Here is a 16,544-nt window from a genome sequence, read left to right on the forward strand (position 1 = left end):
CAGCCTTATTTGTAGCCTATAGGTCTAATAAATATAAACATTAATTTGATTTAATTTCTGATATTTTAAAACCCAACGCAGAAAAAAACGAAAATTGTAATGGCACAAACCAGCACAAACGAAGCACAAACGAACGAGACAATTTTGGGTGAATTTGGAGAATGTGGGGGGGCTGAGTGACCTCAGATTGACCAGAAAATATTATTTTAATATCTAAAAAACGGAAGCAGCACAAACAAAACGTTTTACAGCACAAACCAGCACAAACTGACAAGACTATTTTGGGTGAATTTGGAGCATGTGGGGGGGGGGCTGGTGACGTCATCGTCTATAATTCAATGTCTAATATTTTAAAACCCAATGCAGCACAAACAAAACTTTTACCGGCACAAACCAGCACAAACGTAGAACAAACGATTGAGACTATTTTGGGTGAATTTGGAGAATGTGGGGGGGCTGGTTGACCTCAGATTGACCTACAAATATTATTTTAATATCTAAAATACCGAAGCAGCACAAACAAAACTTTTTACAGCACAAACCAGCACAAACGTAGCACAAACGAACGAGACTATTTTGGGTGAATTTGGAGCATGTGAGGGGGCTGGTGATGTCATCGTCTATAATTCAATGTTGAATATTTTAAAACCCAATGCAGCACAAACAAAACTTTTACCGGCACAAACCAGCACAAACGAAGCACAAACGAACGAGACCATTTTGGGTGAATTTGGAGAATGTGGGGGGGCTGGTTGACCTCAGATTGACCTAAAATATTATGTTAATATCTAAAAAACCGAAGCAGCACAAACAAAACGTTTTACAGCACAAACGGAGCACAAACGAACAAGCATAGTTTGAGGACGTTTTGCGTTGGTGGGGGGGCCAACTTCACGCAGGTCTTACTAGCCTCTAACTCAAGCTGGCAAATTTTCACTGCCGTTTCAGCATCAATTTCCATTCTACGTAATTTCAGATCAAACTCAAATTGTCTGCTATGGACTTTGACATTTTCCATTTTCTGGTTTTCCAGCTCAAAACAGGATGGTGTGACAGGGGTTTTGGCAAATTCTCGTTCAGGGTCGACCTCCACCAAGAAGGCTACCTTTTCCCTGTGGGCTCACTGTCTTGATCTCGCCTATCCCTAACAGAGGGCATAGCTGCGGCTTCCCCAGAACTAGGGCCTTCCATAACTTTCCTTCCCCCCAAGCACTAACAGGAATATTGAAGTGTTCTGCGATAGCACACAGGTCCACCTTATGACACCTCTTTAACAAGTCCAAAGAGGGAGTTTCCAAAAACTGTGATTCTAGTGAGGTGGCTATTACTTCAACACTTAAAAGAAAAACACTATCTTATTAGTAGTTGATTAGTTGTTATGATACCAGGCTAATGCCACCACAGCTCTGCATTCCACACCTTAACCTGCAATCAAAGTGTGGGCCAACTGCTATTAGGGAAATTAGAAATCCCGGATGAACCCCCACTTACGTTACAAATCCCTAGCAGGCCAGGGAAACATGACGTGTCAGTGAACGTACATACATCAGACTAATGCACAGAAAAGAGAATGGAGTAGGAGAAAATGGATGTCAGACAACCATGTACTGTAGATAAACAAAAAGGGAGATTTTTTGACACATCTCGGTTGGCCTACCCTTCCTTTTAATCAAACGATACTGTACATTATTATATAATAATATGTATTAGAATTTCTGTTTACTGTATTATCATTTTTGTTTAATGTATTTATTCTGTATATATATATATATATTATTTCATTTTAATCTGATAGTTGTTTTATTTATTTCATATTATTATTTTCTTATCTTGTTTTATTTTTCATGCACTTTGAAATAATTCCTCTATAATGAAAGGCACTTTACAAATGCAATTAATTATTATTATTGTTATTACTAAACCGTTATTAAACTGTGTGTCAACACGGTACAGGTCTGCTGGGAGCATGGAGGAATTAGGATGCGACCATGAAGCAGTCAACTCCAGAAAATCAGGGAAAACGAGGAGAGAATGCACAACGGATTCGAACACTGGAAGCAGAAAAGCTCCACAAAACCACAACCGCTTGGAATAGGAGGGTAAGGCAGGCCAGTCAACCCCAAACGCTCCGCAGCCCGGTGACACAGATCATAGAACTGTGGCACATGATCGTATGGAGCCGACACCGACAGGAGACAGAACAGAAGGCCAACCAGGAGAAACCCCTTCGAGCCAGCTATGGAAAGGACATCGACTGTCACAGGAGAGCCATCCTCCGACACCCCCCCATCCAATCCCAGAGAACCCCTGCATCGGAGAGTCGTGAAAGCGTGACCAATCCCCTTCCCCCCACTGGGTTCACCAGAAAAGTGCCCCTCTCAAAAGTGGCCGGGTGCTGCGGGCGACAGGAGTCCCATAAGCTAGAATGGTTCAGAGCCGCAACAGTGTGACCTAAACCTAGACACCAAACACACCTTGTGGGGATCCCTAACAGCAACATAGAAGCAACAGGAATGAGGACAGCAGTGGCGTAACTATCAGGGGGTCCAGGACGTGCGGATGCACCCAGGTGGGTGGGGGCCGTGCCTGGCCTCTATCATATTTTTTTATTTAAAAGTTTATATTGTGAGTTTTTATGCTGTTAGCGCAGTCAGGCGGCAGTAGTTTAATCTACGGCAGGATCAGCTTCACATATGCGAATGTACCGCTTCATACGTTTTGTTCCTGAGGGGGGACACGCTAAGCCAGTGGGCAACAGGGCTGCGACACGAACCAGACCTGGCGTTCTTTGCTGCCTCCTTCTTCCTAAACTAATACTGAGCAAAAGCGGCACAGCCAAACACTGAACAAACAAGGACAACGGGATGCAACTTCACCAGAATAAATACAAACAAAAACGCCCGTGGGGAATTTAACCCAAAGGTTAAATTGCTGAGAGCAGCGAAGCAAGGAGTGCTAGAAATGTACGAAAACACAACAAACAATTGCAAAATATTTGAGAGAGATTTGTCAAATGCAGAAGTACGTGAAGAGTGAGAAATATGTGAATGCAGGTGTAGCTGGGTAGTTTATAGCACAGGCAGTGGGGCTCCTGGCTGCTACACACCTGTAGGGTCTTATCAGGCATGACTGTATTCGTATTCAGATAAAAAGACGCTTGTGCGTTCCTATTGTGGCACCGAAGAGCCCTGCCGAAAGGGAACTAACTAAATATAGATTTGGCAAACTGATCAGTTGTCCTTATCAGCATGGCGATGGTCACATGCTTTTTTGGCCCTAACAGGAAATACCCCCACACGGATTGCATCCGGTTTCCGCATGGCTCCGGATGGCTCTCTCCTACACAGAGCCATCTTGTATTTTTCTGAACAAAAAAAGGCGTGAGACAGGAAAACATAGACGGGGTATAACGTACATTAGCTAGAAATTGAATAGATTGGACAAAAATACGGATGTAACGTTACGATATGAAAGGAAGGGGGGTATGCGAGTTGGAACACCAGCCGCTCCCTGTACAGCCAGGTAGCTAGCAAAGTTAGCTAGCTAAGCTAACTGGCTAGTTGTAGCTAGTGACTAACCAGTTGAGACGGATTCGCTAAAATAGCCAGACAGCTAACGCTAGGTTCTGCTCATTGCTGCCGCCTTACTTAGCCTTTGAAATCCAGAAAAAATCGAATTCATCGTTGGATGTATGTGAGAAGGAAATCGATGACAATGCGTCATACGTCGATTTGAAACGCACTAGTGTAGTGAAGAAACCGGCGCTACCTACTGTACGGGGATTTTTTTCATCTGTAGTTAGAACAGACCCAAAACAAGCCGTGGTAAGTATTCCAATTTATTGTCAACAATGATAGCTTGGTAGCTAACCTTTACGCTATGAATGCGACTGTGGCCTTTGCCACAATGTACTATATTGGACTAACTAGCTAGTTAACTTCCACGTTGCTGACACAGCATAACGTTAACAAATATGTCCAGAATAAATGGTGATATGGTACTTGCACTCATCCACCGTGGAGTTTTAGTTGGCTAACATGAAATATCCGCTGGCATTTACAAGTCCAAACAAAAATGTATCTCGCATTGACACACTATAGGTTTGAAACTCCTTACCACATAGACTGTATGGGACCCTCTGACTTTCCATGTACATAATTATCTGACCAATTCCAGACCAAGCACACCTGATTGAACATTTCAACTAGTCTTACTTCCTGTCACATTCTTGAATTGAACGGACTGTAACAGAGTGTAGCATATTAAAAAATGTACTGTACAGTTGTGCATTAGGTTCACTGGATTTGTATGAAGACCATGGCACCCATGTAATGTACAAATATATTATGTCCCCCACAACCCGGTGTTACACATTTACCCAGACACTCTATTCTAAAGGGCTGCTTAAATGCAATGTGCATTGGAGGCCCCGGGGCAATGTCTTGATTTAGGGTTGGGTGATATCAACAAACATCAGTATCGTGATAAGTGGACCCAATTACCTCTATATATATCTCTCAAAAAATTGGTGTTAAAAAGGCATAATATGTATTGTTATTGAGGTAATTGGGTCCACTTATCGCAATACTGCGGGCTGGGTGATATTTTTGTTGATATCACCCAGTCCGATCTTGGTGCATTCACTTGGGACTGAATCACTGGAGTTGACTTTGTCAGTCTGTTTGTTGTGTTTTGAAGAGTTTTCAAAGAGGCCCTTAGTCCAGGGTGTCCCCATATTGGTACTGGATCCTCACAGGTACCCCTTTTTTGCCTTAGCCCTGCGCAGCTCTATCTATACAATCAACTCATCAAGTTTAATAATTTGAATTGTGAGTTGGGAAACAGAGCGAAACAATAAAATGTGTATCCCTGTGATGTCCTGGCAGTGTGTTTTGAAAAACTGTGGCTGGGATGTTTTTAAAGGAAGAATTCATATTTGTCAGGTAGGCTACATGCTGCACACTATATGTGGTAGCCTAAAACATCTGCAGGGAAGGCATCAAATGTTTTTTGGAGCCGTTTTATTCGGCCTGATCAAGGCCTAATTTAGGCTAGGTGCTAATCTTTCCCACCATTCTGGATTAAAGCATTGTCTGTAGACTATTTGTAAACCATAAAGCTGTCTATAGTATAGGCTGACCCATTACTGTACTACCCAGCAAGAACAAAATGATGCAGAGACATTTGTTTTTAAAATGTGGTTCAGACAAAAAGCAATGATTGCAGTTCAACTATACAATAAAATAAAAATAACTAAAAAATATAGCTGATTTTTACTGAACAAATAACTTGCAATATTGAATTCTGGGGGCATTTTATGCTTTTGACTGAGGAGGGAAATATAGGAAGAAGTGTGCTGAAATTGCAATAGGCTGGAATCGAACCTGTGTCGCTGTGCTAAGTGTGCTGCAGCTTACACCGTTGGACTGCCCCAGGCCAAAAAGCATTTTACAAAAACACATTTGTAACGTTCTGGTTTAACTTGTTTCACTAGTGGCACCAGTTCCACAAAAGTTTTCAGTTGATGGCACCAGCACACATTTTGGTGGCACAAATGCTTTGACCCAGGGGTCAGTAGTGACCAGACCTGTGTCTCATGAGGTACCTCTATCCAGACAGAACCAGGCTAATCATATATCCATGTTAATTAGCATGCCTATGAGTTCTCTCGTGTCTGATAGATTTTCTCAGCGTTCAACTGTATAAGTCGGGACATTTTGTACATGGATTATGGATTATTTATATTCTACTAGTAATAGGGTACCTTTGGTTATTATGATAGGCATAAAAACTGTGATTGAAAACGTCATGTAAATCATTAGAATTGCATACATTTTTCTAAAGCCTTTTTTGATTACTCAAATTAGGATGTTGCCCTTTTTAAGAGTTTGGTAAGTCTACAGTAAATTATCCAAAACCATTGCTAGCTAGAGATTTGTTTTAGCAGTGACAGTTGAGATGGTAGCCTTTGACATATAAAAGGTAGCAATTTCACTTAACGTTCTGAGAGTGTATTATTTTCTTAACATTATAGATTACAGTTATAGATCATCATACCACATTTCTGAATTTAGTCGTGCTTTTTTCACCACAACGCCCATCACCACTTAGTGTTTCCCCTGCTCTACTGAAATTTTATGTGGTTATATTAATATTAACGAAAATCAAACCTTTAAAGTAAAATTATATAAAGAAATCGTAAAACAACAAATATTTTCTCTAATATGTGCCCCAATTATTGGCAGCCCTTCATTTAATACTTTGTGCCACCTCCCTTTGCCAAGATAACAGCTCTGAGTCTTCTCTGACAATAAGTAATGAGGTTGGAGAACACATGGGACACACGTTTGTGGACTCTCTTCTTGAGCTAATCCAACAAGGCTGTCGCAATTATTACATTATTGCCTGATCGTGATTATTTGAGCCAGATCACAATTATTTTTATGACAACAATCTTTTTGCACAGTCTTATGATTCCAAAATCATATTTCCAATCTGATTAAGGGATTTTTACACACGTTAGAATCGTCTCAACGCATGGGAGCAGAAGAGCTTTTGACAGCTCTTCGGAAAGTTATAGACAAAGATAATTTACTGCAACTTGTTGGTTTCTTAATTTCAGTATGTTTAAACTTAGAATAGTTTTGCTCCAATGCACCGTTATGTAATTTCACAACATAATTTAACAGACAAACGCGATTCAGTCGCTTATTTGTTGCATCAACTTTGATCAACAAAAGAGAGAAAAAAACTGCTCAAAGTAATTAAAGGAACACTCCAATCACACATCAGGTCTTGATGATGGGAATATATTAGAGATCAAAATCTTAACTGTACATTGTGTAATTCGTTGAGACCAAAATCACCAACCGATTGAGGGCTGGATTCAAACTCACACTGAAATTCAAAGTAAACCACTGAAATCAAAGGCTGTTCCAACTTCTGTGAGTTTCATCCCTGCAACTCATCATGTGACTCAGTGCTGTGTATGGCCTCCACGTGCCTGTATGCACGCCCGAAAACGTCTGGGTGTGCTCCTGGTGAGATGGTGTCCTGGGAGATCTCCTCCCAGACCTGGATCAGGGCATCAGTGAGCTCCTCGACAGTCTATGGCACTACTTGGCGGCGCAGTATGCACAATACATAACGTCCCAGAGGTTCTCCATTGGATTCAGGTCTAGGGGATGTGAGGGCCTTTGTCATCCAGGAACTGCCTACACACTCTGGCCGCATGAGGCCAGGCATTATCCTGCACCAGGAGGAACCCAGGGCCCACTGCACCAGTGTAAGGCCTGAGGATTTCTTCCCAGTACCTAACACGTGGGGATTGAAAGCTGCCCTCTGTGGTTCGATCCAACAGACGAGCTACTGTAGCTCAAATCGCTGTAAAAGTTAATGCTGGTACTGATAGAAAGATGTCAGAACACAGTGCATCGCAGTTTATTGTGTATGGGGCAGCGTAGCCGCAGACCAGTCAGGGTGCCATGCTGACCCCTGACCACTGCCAAAAGTGCCTACAATGGGCATGTGAGCATCAGAAGTGAACTATGGATAAATGGAAGAAGGTGGCCTGACGAATCACGTTTTCTTTTACATCACGTGTATGGCCAGGTGCTTGTATGTCGCTTACCTAGAGAACACATGGCATCAGGATGCACTATGAGAAGAAGGCAAGCCAGCTGAGACAGTGTGATGCTGGTGAATCTTGGGTCCTTCATGTGGCTGTTACTTTGACACGTACCACCTACCTGAGCATTGTTGCAGACCATATGCACCCTTTCATGGCAACGGTATTCCCTGATGGCATTGGCCTCTTTCAGCAGGATAATGCACGCTGCCACAAAGCAAAACTGGTTCAGGAATGGTTTGAGTAACACAACAAGTTCAAGGTGTTGACTCAGCCTTCAATTTCCCCAGATATAAATCCAATTAAGCATCTGTGGGATGTGCCGGACAAACAAGACCGATCCATGGAGGTCCAACCTCGCAACTTACAGGACTTAAAGGATCTGCTGCTAATGTCTTGGGGCCAGATACCACAGCACACATTCAGAGGTCTAGTGGAGTCCATGCCTCGACGGGTCAGGGGTGTTTTGGTGGCAAAAGTGGAACCTACACAATATTAGGCAGTTGGCCATAAAGTTATGGCTGATCGGTGCATATTTTACATTGGATACACCCCCTCCTGAAAAACTAAAACAACTCTAAAAAACCAAGCAATGAGTTTCTTCATTAATAAAAAAACATTTGGAAGGTAGAGGGGGCATGCATGCAAAGGTGAACTGACAGTGAAGTTCAGTTATTTGTGTGGGACAGCTAAGGCGTCCGAGTGAGATTGTATTTAATGCGTTTACATTGAGGGGTTAAAGGGGAATAACGATGAATAAAAAAAAAAAACTATGTCCTTAAATCTCTTTACGTGATAGTTTGCTTATAGGGGAAAAAGCAGTTATGTTTATTTCTGTTAGGGCCTCCACGATACATTGAATAATAAGTTATTTGAACAAAACTTTATTTTAATGAGTAGGATTTTCATGTACTAAATTTGGTGACTATGTTAATTATGTTAGTTTGTTCAATTAATTTTGGTTCCACTAAAGTAGTTGACGGTATAAAATGGCTGTAATTCCTACACAGTCCACAGTTTATGGATGTAAACACCCTCAATAAAAAGCTGCCCTTTTGATCTCTATATCGAACATGCATTCATAACTGTGTGTGAACCATTTCAAATATACATAAAATATGTTGTTATTCTATAAATAGATTAAATACAGATTCACTATTGTATCATTTTATAATTACTAAACTAACTACACTGTTTGCTCACATCTTTACTGTCCTGTGTGCCTCAATTGATCAAACACTATACGACCAATAACACAGGCTCATTCTGGTCAATGTTCCTAGTCAGAAACACAAGCTTATTGACTTTCTTTCATTTTAGAGCTGATCTACAACGCGCTACAATGTTGCCTTCATGCAGAACACTCAGATTTTGAGCTAGTTTCTGGAATACAGAGGCATCTTGGCAAGTTCATGCAGTGAATGTTCTACCATTGCAGAGGGTCATTGCTTTCTTGCTAACATTTCCGGCTCCAGGATTCAAGCTTGCAAACTCTTGCCATGTAAGGACCAGGTTCCTCAGCTTTCTGCCTGCGGAGAGGACTCCTGATACGTCCTTCTGCTTCTCCTTCTCTCCGCATCTGTTCACGCAGTCGGTCTTACGTTTGTGTTTAAGCTCATTCTGTGTTTTCTAGTTTCTTATTTTCCTTCCAGCTGTATGAGAATGCATGCACTGTCATTTTGCAAAAACCTCTGGTTCTTTCTACTCTGGTATCCTGCACTGCATTCTCTGTTGATAAATCAAAACAAGCATTTACACAGCCTACCTGGAGGAAAAATATGGCCAATATTAGCCTGTGTATTTCACAACATGGACCAAAATGTGTGAAAAAAACACATTGGGGTGATGCAGAATCTGACTGAATTTGCAGACAATAAGAAACTAGTTTTGAAGTACTTTTTAAATGCAGGGAGAAAGTGATAATTTATTTGCTGAAGTAGATGTTAGACGGGTTTGAAATAATGTTGCAGCAGTGCATGTGCATCAGCACAGCAGCATATAAGTGAAAACTAGTATATCCATTGCCCTGATATGTAGGGCAGTCCTCTGTCGAGGTTGAGAAGTCATCCATTTTTTATATAGCTTGGAATCAAAGTGCACTTTGTGAAAACTAACTACGTTCTCTCTTTGTCTCTGCATTTATTCCCTCCCTCTTTCAATACCTTTCCTCAATCTTTCTTACTCTGCCTGTTCTGTTGCTGTTCCCCTTTTTATTTGCTTTAAATTAATAATGTCTTCTCCCTTTTTTTTTTCTGTTACACTTTCTTCTGTCTACTTTTTCCTTCTGTGTTTTTTTCCTCTGTTTCTCTCTGCCCCTTGTCTATGTCACTTTATCTCCACACTTCCTAATCCGCCAGGCCCTGGTCATGCCCTCGAGTGTGCGGGCGGGCAACCTGAAGGACCCGGAGGTGGCTGAGCTCTTCTACAGAGATGACCCCGAGAAGCTGTTTGCCGACCTCAGAGAGATTGGCCATGGCAGCTTCGGGGCCGTCTACTTCGTAAGGGGATTCTTATATTGCGATTTATTATGGAAGTGGACCTTTTTGGTCAGAGTGTGATAAAAATGTTTGCGAGTATGTGCGGGGCCATTGTTTTTTTGCAGTATTTGAAGATTTGAATGGAGTGTGTGTATCTACATGATAAAAATGTCTGTTTGTGTCCTTCTATGTGCTGCGTCTGACAGGCCCGAGATGTGCGCAACAATGAGGTGGTGGCCATCAAGAAGATGTCCTACACTGGCAAGCAGTCCAATGAGGTGAGCCACAACAAACGCATGTGCACACCCACTGGGACATGCCAGCAGGTGTTCTAGCATTTAGAGCACCAGACCAGTTACCAAAAGGTTGCTAGCTTGAATCCCAGAGCCGTAAAGGTTAAGAAGAAAGCAAACTCTATTTGCTCCTGTGTGTCGCTCTAGGAAGAAAATAATGTAAAATGACTTGCCTAAGAAATACCAGCAAATACAGGACCATAGTTTGAGGACCCTTAGTATTTCGTTAAAACTATGTAAATCTTAACAGTCTATCTACTTTTGCAGTTCAATGTGGCCTGGTTCAATCTTTTTTTTCAGTTCAAAGAAAAATAAATATTGTAGTACAACAAAGTTGTAATACTGTTCATTACTCGATTTGTTTCGGTGGGGTGGCTGCATTCAGTGCTTTTGTCGTGTTTCTGAAACGATTGATAGAAAAATCTCTCCATCAGCACAGCTGCTTTATGGAACTAGTGCCCGTTGCACGGCATATTGAAAATAATTCTTACCATTTGTGACACACTGTCATGTCAGGCTTCAAATTTCCCCAGCAGCATCGTCAGCCATGACTGTCATCAAGTGACCAAGATGCCGCCTTTATACAGTGTGGGTTGTGGTCGATGTGCTGCAATTTCTGTGGAGTCTCTATTACTTTAAACAAATGTAATTTCAGAAGCTAATGCTTTGCTATGTCGTTTATCACACAAGCAAAATTGCTTGGACTGTTTCACTCCAAAGCACAGAATCACAGGTGTTTCAGCAACAGAATGACCGGTGATTTGATCCAGTAACCTTTCATTTATCAGTCAAATGCTTGAATTGCCAAGCTACCCCGGCTCATATATGCTCAGCAAACCAGCAACACAACTAATTGTTTACATTTAAATTGTAGTGGTTAAAGACACGCCCTTATCCAGCGCCTCTTGATGGGGTGCTGTGTCTCCTTCATGCTTGCTGGCTATGTGCTCTGGTCTGTAGGTTCTAGAGAAAAGTTTTCTAGGAAATGTACGAATACGTAATTAGTGTCGAATTTTGCTGTAGCACGTTACCTTCATGGTCAACAGCATTGGGCCTGTGAAAGAAGGTTGAAATGGCTCGCTGTGCTCGTTAGGGTGACTGAATTAATTGAGTCAATAAAACAAATCAGTGAATCCCTCTGAAGCCAGGCTGCACAACGCATGGCTTGAGAGGGTGCACTCCAGTCACAAGATCACCCCATTGAGCTCCTCCAAAAACCTTTTAATAGGCTAGTATTGGATTTCATATTTAAATGTACACTAAATGGAAATAGATGGCCTAATTGTATATTTGATTAAATCATTTAAAGTTTTTGATTATTAAAGTTTTTGAGCAATTGACTTGAAATGTTCAATTATATCGAACACAACTAGTTTGTCGGAATCAAGGGCAACTTCTTTTCTTGATATAATTTTGGGGTCTTTTGAGTCTCTTGATTGCGTTAAGGATTGTAATACCTGGTAGCAGTATCAAGGTCAAAACTTCCATTTTGAACTTTATCCCCCCTCTGTTCTTAGAAATGGCAGGACATCATCAAGGAGGTAAAATTCCTCCAGAAGCTCCGCCATCCCAACACCATCGAATACAAAGGATGCTACCTTAGAGAGCACACAGCATGGGTCAGTAGTGGGGGGGAGAGGGGGCTGAAGATACTGTATTTGGGGTTACATTTTTGGTGTAACAGCTGTATTCTTATTAATATGTTTCCTCTCTCCTCCACAGCTTGTGATGGAGTACTGTTTAGGCTCAGCCTCAGATCTTTTAGAAGGTCAGTACGCCAGGGATTATTTAGAGTCACATGTTTTTGGAGCCTTGAAGATTTGTATATGACGTCTGTCTCTTTTGCTCTTTCTTTTTCTCTGTCTCACTAGTTCACAAGAAGCCACTACAGGAGGTGGAAATAGCTGCTATTACCCATGGTGCACTGCAGGGCTTAGCCTATCTTCACTCCCACAACATGATCCACAGGTAAATGTGGTCCAACACTTTCCAAGGCCCAAGCAAACATCATTGATTATGTAATGCACCATCGCTACCTGGGCTTTTTTATTGCGTATGCTTGCACATTTTGGAACATCCCAATTATTAATTTTTTTATTGAAATTAAAGCAGTCCAGGTCCATTGAATAAGCTGAAATGTTACAACGGTAAGCAGTAAACTGCCAGAGAATTTAGTTTATGTTACCAAAAACAAGATGAAATAATGTACTTTTCAGAGTTATAAAAATATATATATTTTTATGAAACACGTAATGGATTAATAATTTACAAACCCACTATCTATATAAAAGCAGTGTTGGAGCAGACAGTGTTACTACACCGTCTTACGCATTATTTGGACATTATTGTACTGCTGGAAGTAGTATATTACTATCATAATGTCGAGAAAGACAATTTCCGAAGGAAGACAGACAGACCATTATATCCCTTAAAACTGTAGGTATTTCCTTTAGAGAAATTGCAAAGAAAACCAAGGTGTGAGTACCATTTCCTACACCATCGAAAAGCACTCGGAAACTGTGAAGACGTTTCTTAGAGAACAGCTTGCGCTATAGGCGGCTAACAGGGAAACAGCTTTATAACACTTTTGACATGCGTTTTTCTGGATTTTGTTGTTCTGTTTCTCACTGTTCAAATAAGCCTACCATTAAAATGATAGACTAATAATTTCTTTGTCAGTGTGCAAAAGTACAAAAAAGGGGATAAAATATTTGTTTCCCTCACTGTAGCTGATGAGGGATGGATATGTTTTCCCCAACAACAAAAAAACCTATCAAACAACATTATTTTTCATTTACATAGCTAAGTAGCAAGATGTCATAATTTCAAAACTCTTTAGTAATTTTGTTTTCGTTGTTGGTCATGTTTGGACGCTGATCATTTAACTAATGCACAAGCTATAGCTGCTTTTGACTTTTGCTAGGTTTGGGCCAACATGGTTAGTAAGTTAGATTGAATTTCTTCTCTACACACTAGTATTCAATTCCAGTTCAAATTTGTAATCCTTCCGTTCTTGCATTCTCTGGATTTTTTTATTTATTTTTCTGGCCCACGTAAGCGGAGCTGTCCAATTAGAGGAAATGTCTCTGAGTAGCTGATTCCACATTGTTACATGGTTTTGTGGTTAGAGACGCAGAATGCCATGCGGTAGACTGTATCAAATCTTGCAAAGGAATTTATTTTGCTGAGGATAAGCTGGCTACAAGTATCAATAGTCTGTTATACTATGTTACTGCTGTGTTTTAAGCTTTCTGAGTCTCTGACTGATTGACTGAGTGCCCATTGTTAAATAATAGTGGTTAGAGACATACAGAAGACCAGGTATTGAATCTGGCCAGACTGAAAACAAATGTAGTTTAGTTGAGGTTTAACATAATACTGTCTATACGCTTCAGTAGCTAAAAACATGGGGGAGCTAGAACGCTGAAAATGCTATTATCGAACATCTTGTTCTGAAGATGATGTTGCAGATGTTTACAATGTTCCTAACATTACAGCTCATAACATAACAGGTTTAATTTAAAATCAAAATGTTTCCAGTTGGATCTTCATCACTGCTATTATTACGATGTATTTTTATAAAGAAACGCTATTAGCCTACACAACAATAAATACTATTTGATTAAACACTTCACAATTATCTAAATAAATAATATAATACAAAGCACAGCTTTTTGCTTAGATCATGGTTTGATGTATGCTGAGTTTGAGTATGGTATCAACTATGAGTATGTTAGAAGAACACGTCTTATGACAATTCGCTAACTGAGTTTAAAACTGGCAGGAGGCTATAATGTATTCTCTGTTAATTGGTCAGACTACCTTTCAATTCCACTTCTGTTTTGTTTTTTTCAAATACAGGATTTACACTATTCTATGACCTCCAGGCCTTTCAGCCCTCCACTATCTGTGTGGGTTAGCTTCTTTGGCATTCAGTAGTCTAAAATAGTATGAATTACAGGATTTGTTTGATTTAAATGTCAAATGAATTGGAGGAATACAATAATGTGTTTGTATTTCAGGTCTTATGATAGGAATATGAAAAAAAACAACAACTTCAAATAACACACACTAGCATATTAATTTGTTTATTAGGCTCTTAAAAAAAATGCAATTAAAATACACCATGTAAATTCTTCTGAATTAATCCAAAAGTTGTTTTTATTTTGAACGTATTTTGGTGATGTTCACAGGAGGTGCTAAGGCGGTGCTATCTTGATGCATGGAGGTGCTGACCTGACTGGCTTTAATGAGCGCTGACGCAAGCTGCCCAGCTTTCTTAAAACTCAATGTCACCACTTGCTACTTCTATAAGAGGAAACAATCTCAAACATCTAGGCCTAATATTCAAGTACTCATAGACAAATCAGCACCATTGACAGAAAATGCTGTTAAACGGCTTAACCAGTTTTAAGCCTGCACTCTAATTGAGTCCTATATAATCTATTCCATTATGAGAATTGTGAATGAATGTTTTATATTTCATGCATCATGCAATACATCATGTGGAGTGTATTTAGGCTTTAGGTCTGATTGGCGAATACATTTCTTCGAATAAAGGTCTGATAGTGTAGAAAAAACGAACGGCAGTCATTTATCACTGTTTTCGCGCAACAATCAAATGATTAAACACAGTACCTAAAGTAGACATTTTCAACCACAACAAATAACTAAATTGCATGATTCTGTGCCCATAACTTGTTAAATTATGTATTAAATATGGGATCAAAATATAAAGCGTTTCCAGTACACCCAGCCTATCGGCTGCCAAGGCAATTAAGTGCTCAGCATTTTTTGGGAAAATTTTGCCTATATCATATATAAAGTTAAATAGTAAATGTACTTGATTGGAATTAAGTTAAACAAAAAAAAGCTTATCATCATGATGCCAAATATAAATAAATTATATTTTATTTCAATGCACTATAATAATGCACAAACACTGAAAGGTTGAAGAATAATAATAATGCAATTATATAGCCAGTTCTTTTTCAAGTTATTTTATTCATGCTGCTGCCAAATTGTTCATCATTACATCCTCATTTTTAAATAAATTCCAATTCACCCTAGGCTCTGGTCTTTAATCTGGGAGGATCGCCCATTCATCCATTGATGTATAAATATAAAACAGGTAAATAGTCTCTAAAGGTTTTCAGTTTGTGAGTTTAGAAATGGGCCCAGGCCTAGGCCTATTTTAATATGAATTAGCCCCCCCTAGCTAAATCAATATATCAGTCAATATATTCTCTCTATGATTTCTTATTTTGATAAACTGTTCAATAGCACCTTATACCCTTTACAAGTTGTATAGAATTGTGTTCATGTGGCAGTATGTTCGGTTGAGTTTGAGGCTTTGAATGTAACTCGACTTACGTGACAGACCAGACATCATGTAATATCAAAGTAATTAGTCTTTTTTTATTTTTTACTTTCCCAGGTGGTAAAAAAGCTAGCTACAACTTTCCAGTAAACACTTCAGCAAAGACAATGATCTGTCATTTGTAAAGCAATTATAATGTAATTCAACAAAATAGTAAGGTGGCTAATAGTTGGGGACTGTGGCTGATAACAGGGGGTCATACTTTTTAGCTACGTCACTAACCAACTACCTGAAAATATAAAAAAATAAATGAAATAAAAAATGTATCATTAATCACTTGCTATTTAACATTTTTATATCACTAATAATCATGGCCAGCGTTAGGCCTTTTATGAATAGCCCCGGATCTCAAATTATTTATATATATATATATTTTTACAAAAAATAAAATAAATGAGACCCTGATCTATTCATCTGTAATATCGATCGTGCATTAAAGCCCTCAAAAAATATATAGTTGTTTAAAAAACTCAAATGTTTTGGATCGTCTGTGTGTCATTCAAGCTACAGGTCTACCATGCACTATTTGGAACTAGTGCGATTTGTGTGAGCCCGCTGAGAGAACGAGTGCACTGGTTAACAGGGCTTGTCATTGTTGGCATCTGATTCTGGGGGCTGTGGATATACCATAAAATAATTGTTTTGAATCATTATTCTAAGAGCAATATACGAAGTGCAGCTGATGAGTATGGCTGCACGATTAATCAAAATCATATTAAAATCGCAATTTGAACACGTGAGATTTCTGAACCGCAGAATGCTATGAT

At 39.7% G+C, this 16,544-nt stretch overlaps 1 protein-coding gene across 3 annotated transcripts in view; it reads left to right on the forward strand.

The window, feature by feature from the left end:
• Nucleotides 1-1,994: 1,994 nt before the first annotated feature.
• taok2a (TAO kinase 2a) overlaps nt 1,995-16,544 on the forward strand; it is a 46,026-nt gene continuing 31,476 nt past the window's right edge. Inside the window, exons 1-6 of one of the 3 annotated variants that reach the window (XM_034295188.1) lie at nt 1,995-2,569; nt 9,985-10,125; nt 10,311-10,382; nt 11,915-12,016; nt 12,120-12,165; nt 12,269-12,365. In XM_034295188.1, the coding sequence (XP_034151079.1) occupies nt 9,994-10,125; nt 10,311-10,382; nt 11,915-12,016; nt 12,120-12,165; nt 12,269-12,365 (449 nt within the window). In that variant the 5' untranslated portion in view covers nt 1,995-2,569; nt 9,985-9,993. Of the gene's footprint in view, nt 2,570-3,294; nt 3,825-9,984; nt 10,126-10,310; nt 10,383-11,914; nt 12,017-12,119; nt 12,166-12,268; nt 12,366-16,544 lie in introns of those variants that run through there. The other 2 variants (XM_010900996.4, XM_010900995.4) reach the window with 2 other exon arrangements.

This window comes from Esox lucius, chromosome 11 (assembly GCF_011004845.1).
Source record: "Esox lucius isolate fEsoLuc1 chromosome 11, fEsoLuc1.pri, whole genome shotgun sequence".
Classification (NCBI taxonomy): Eukaryota; Metazoa; Chordata; class Actinopteri; order Esociformes; family Esocidae; genus Esox; species Esox lucius.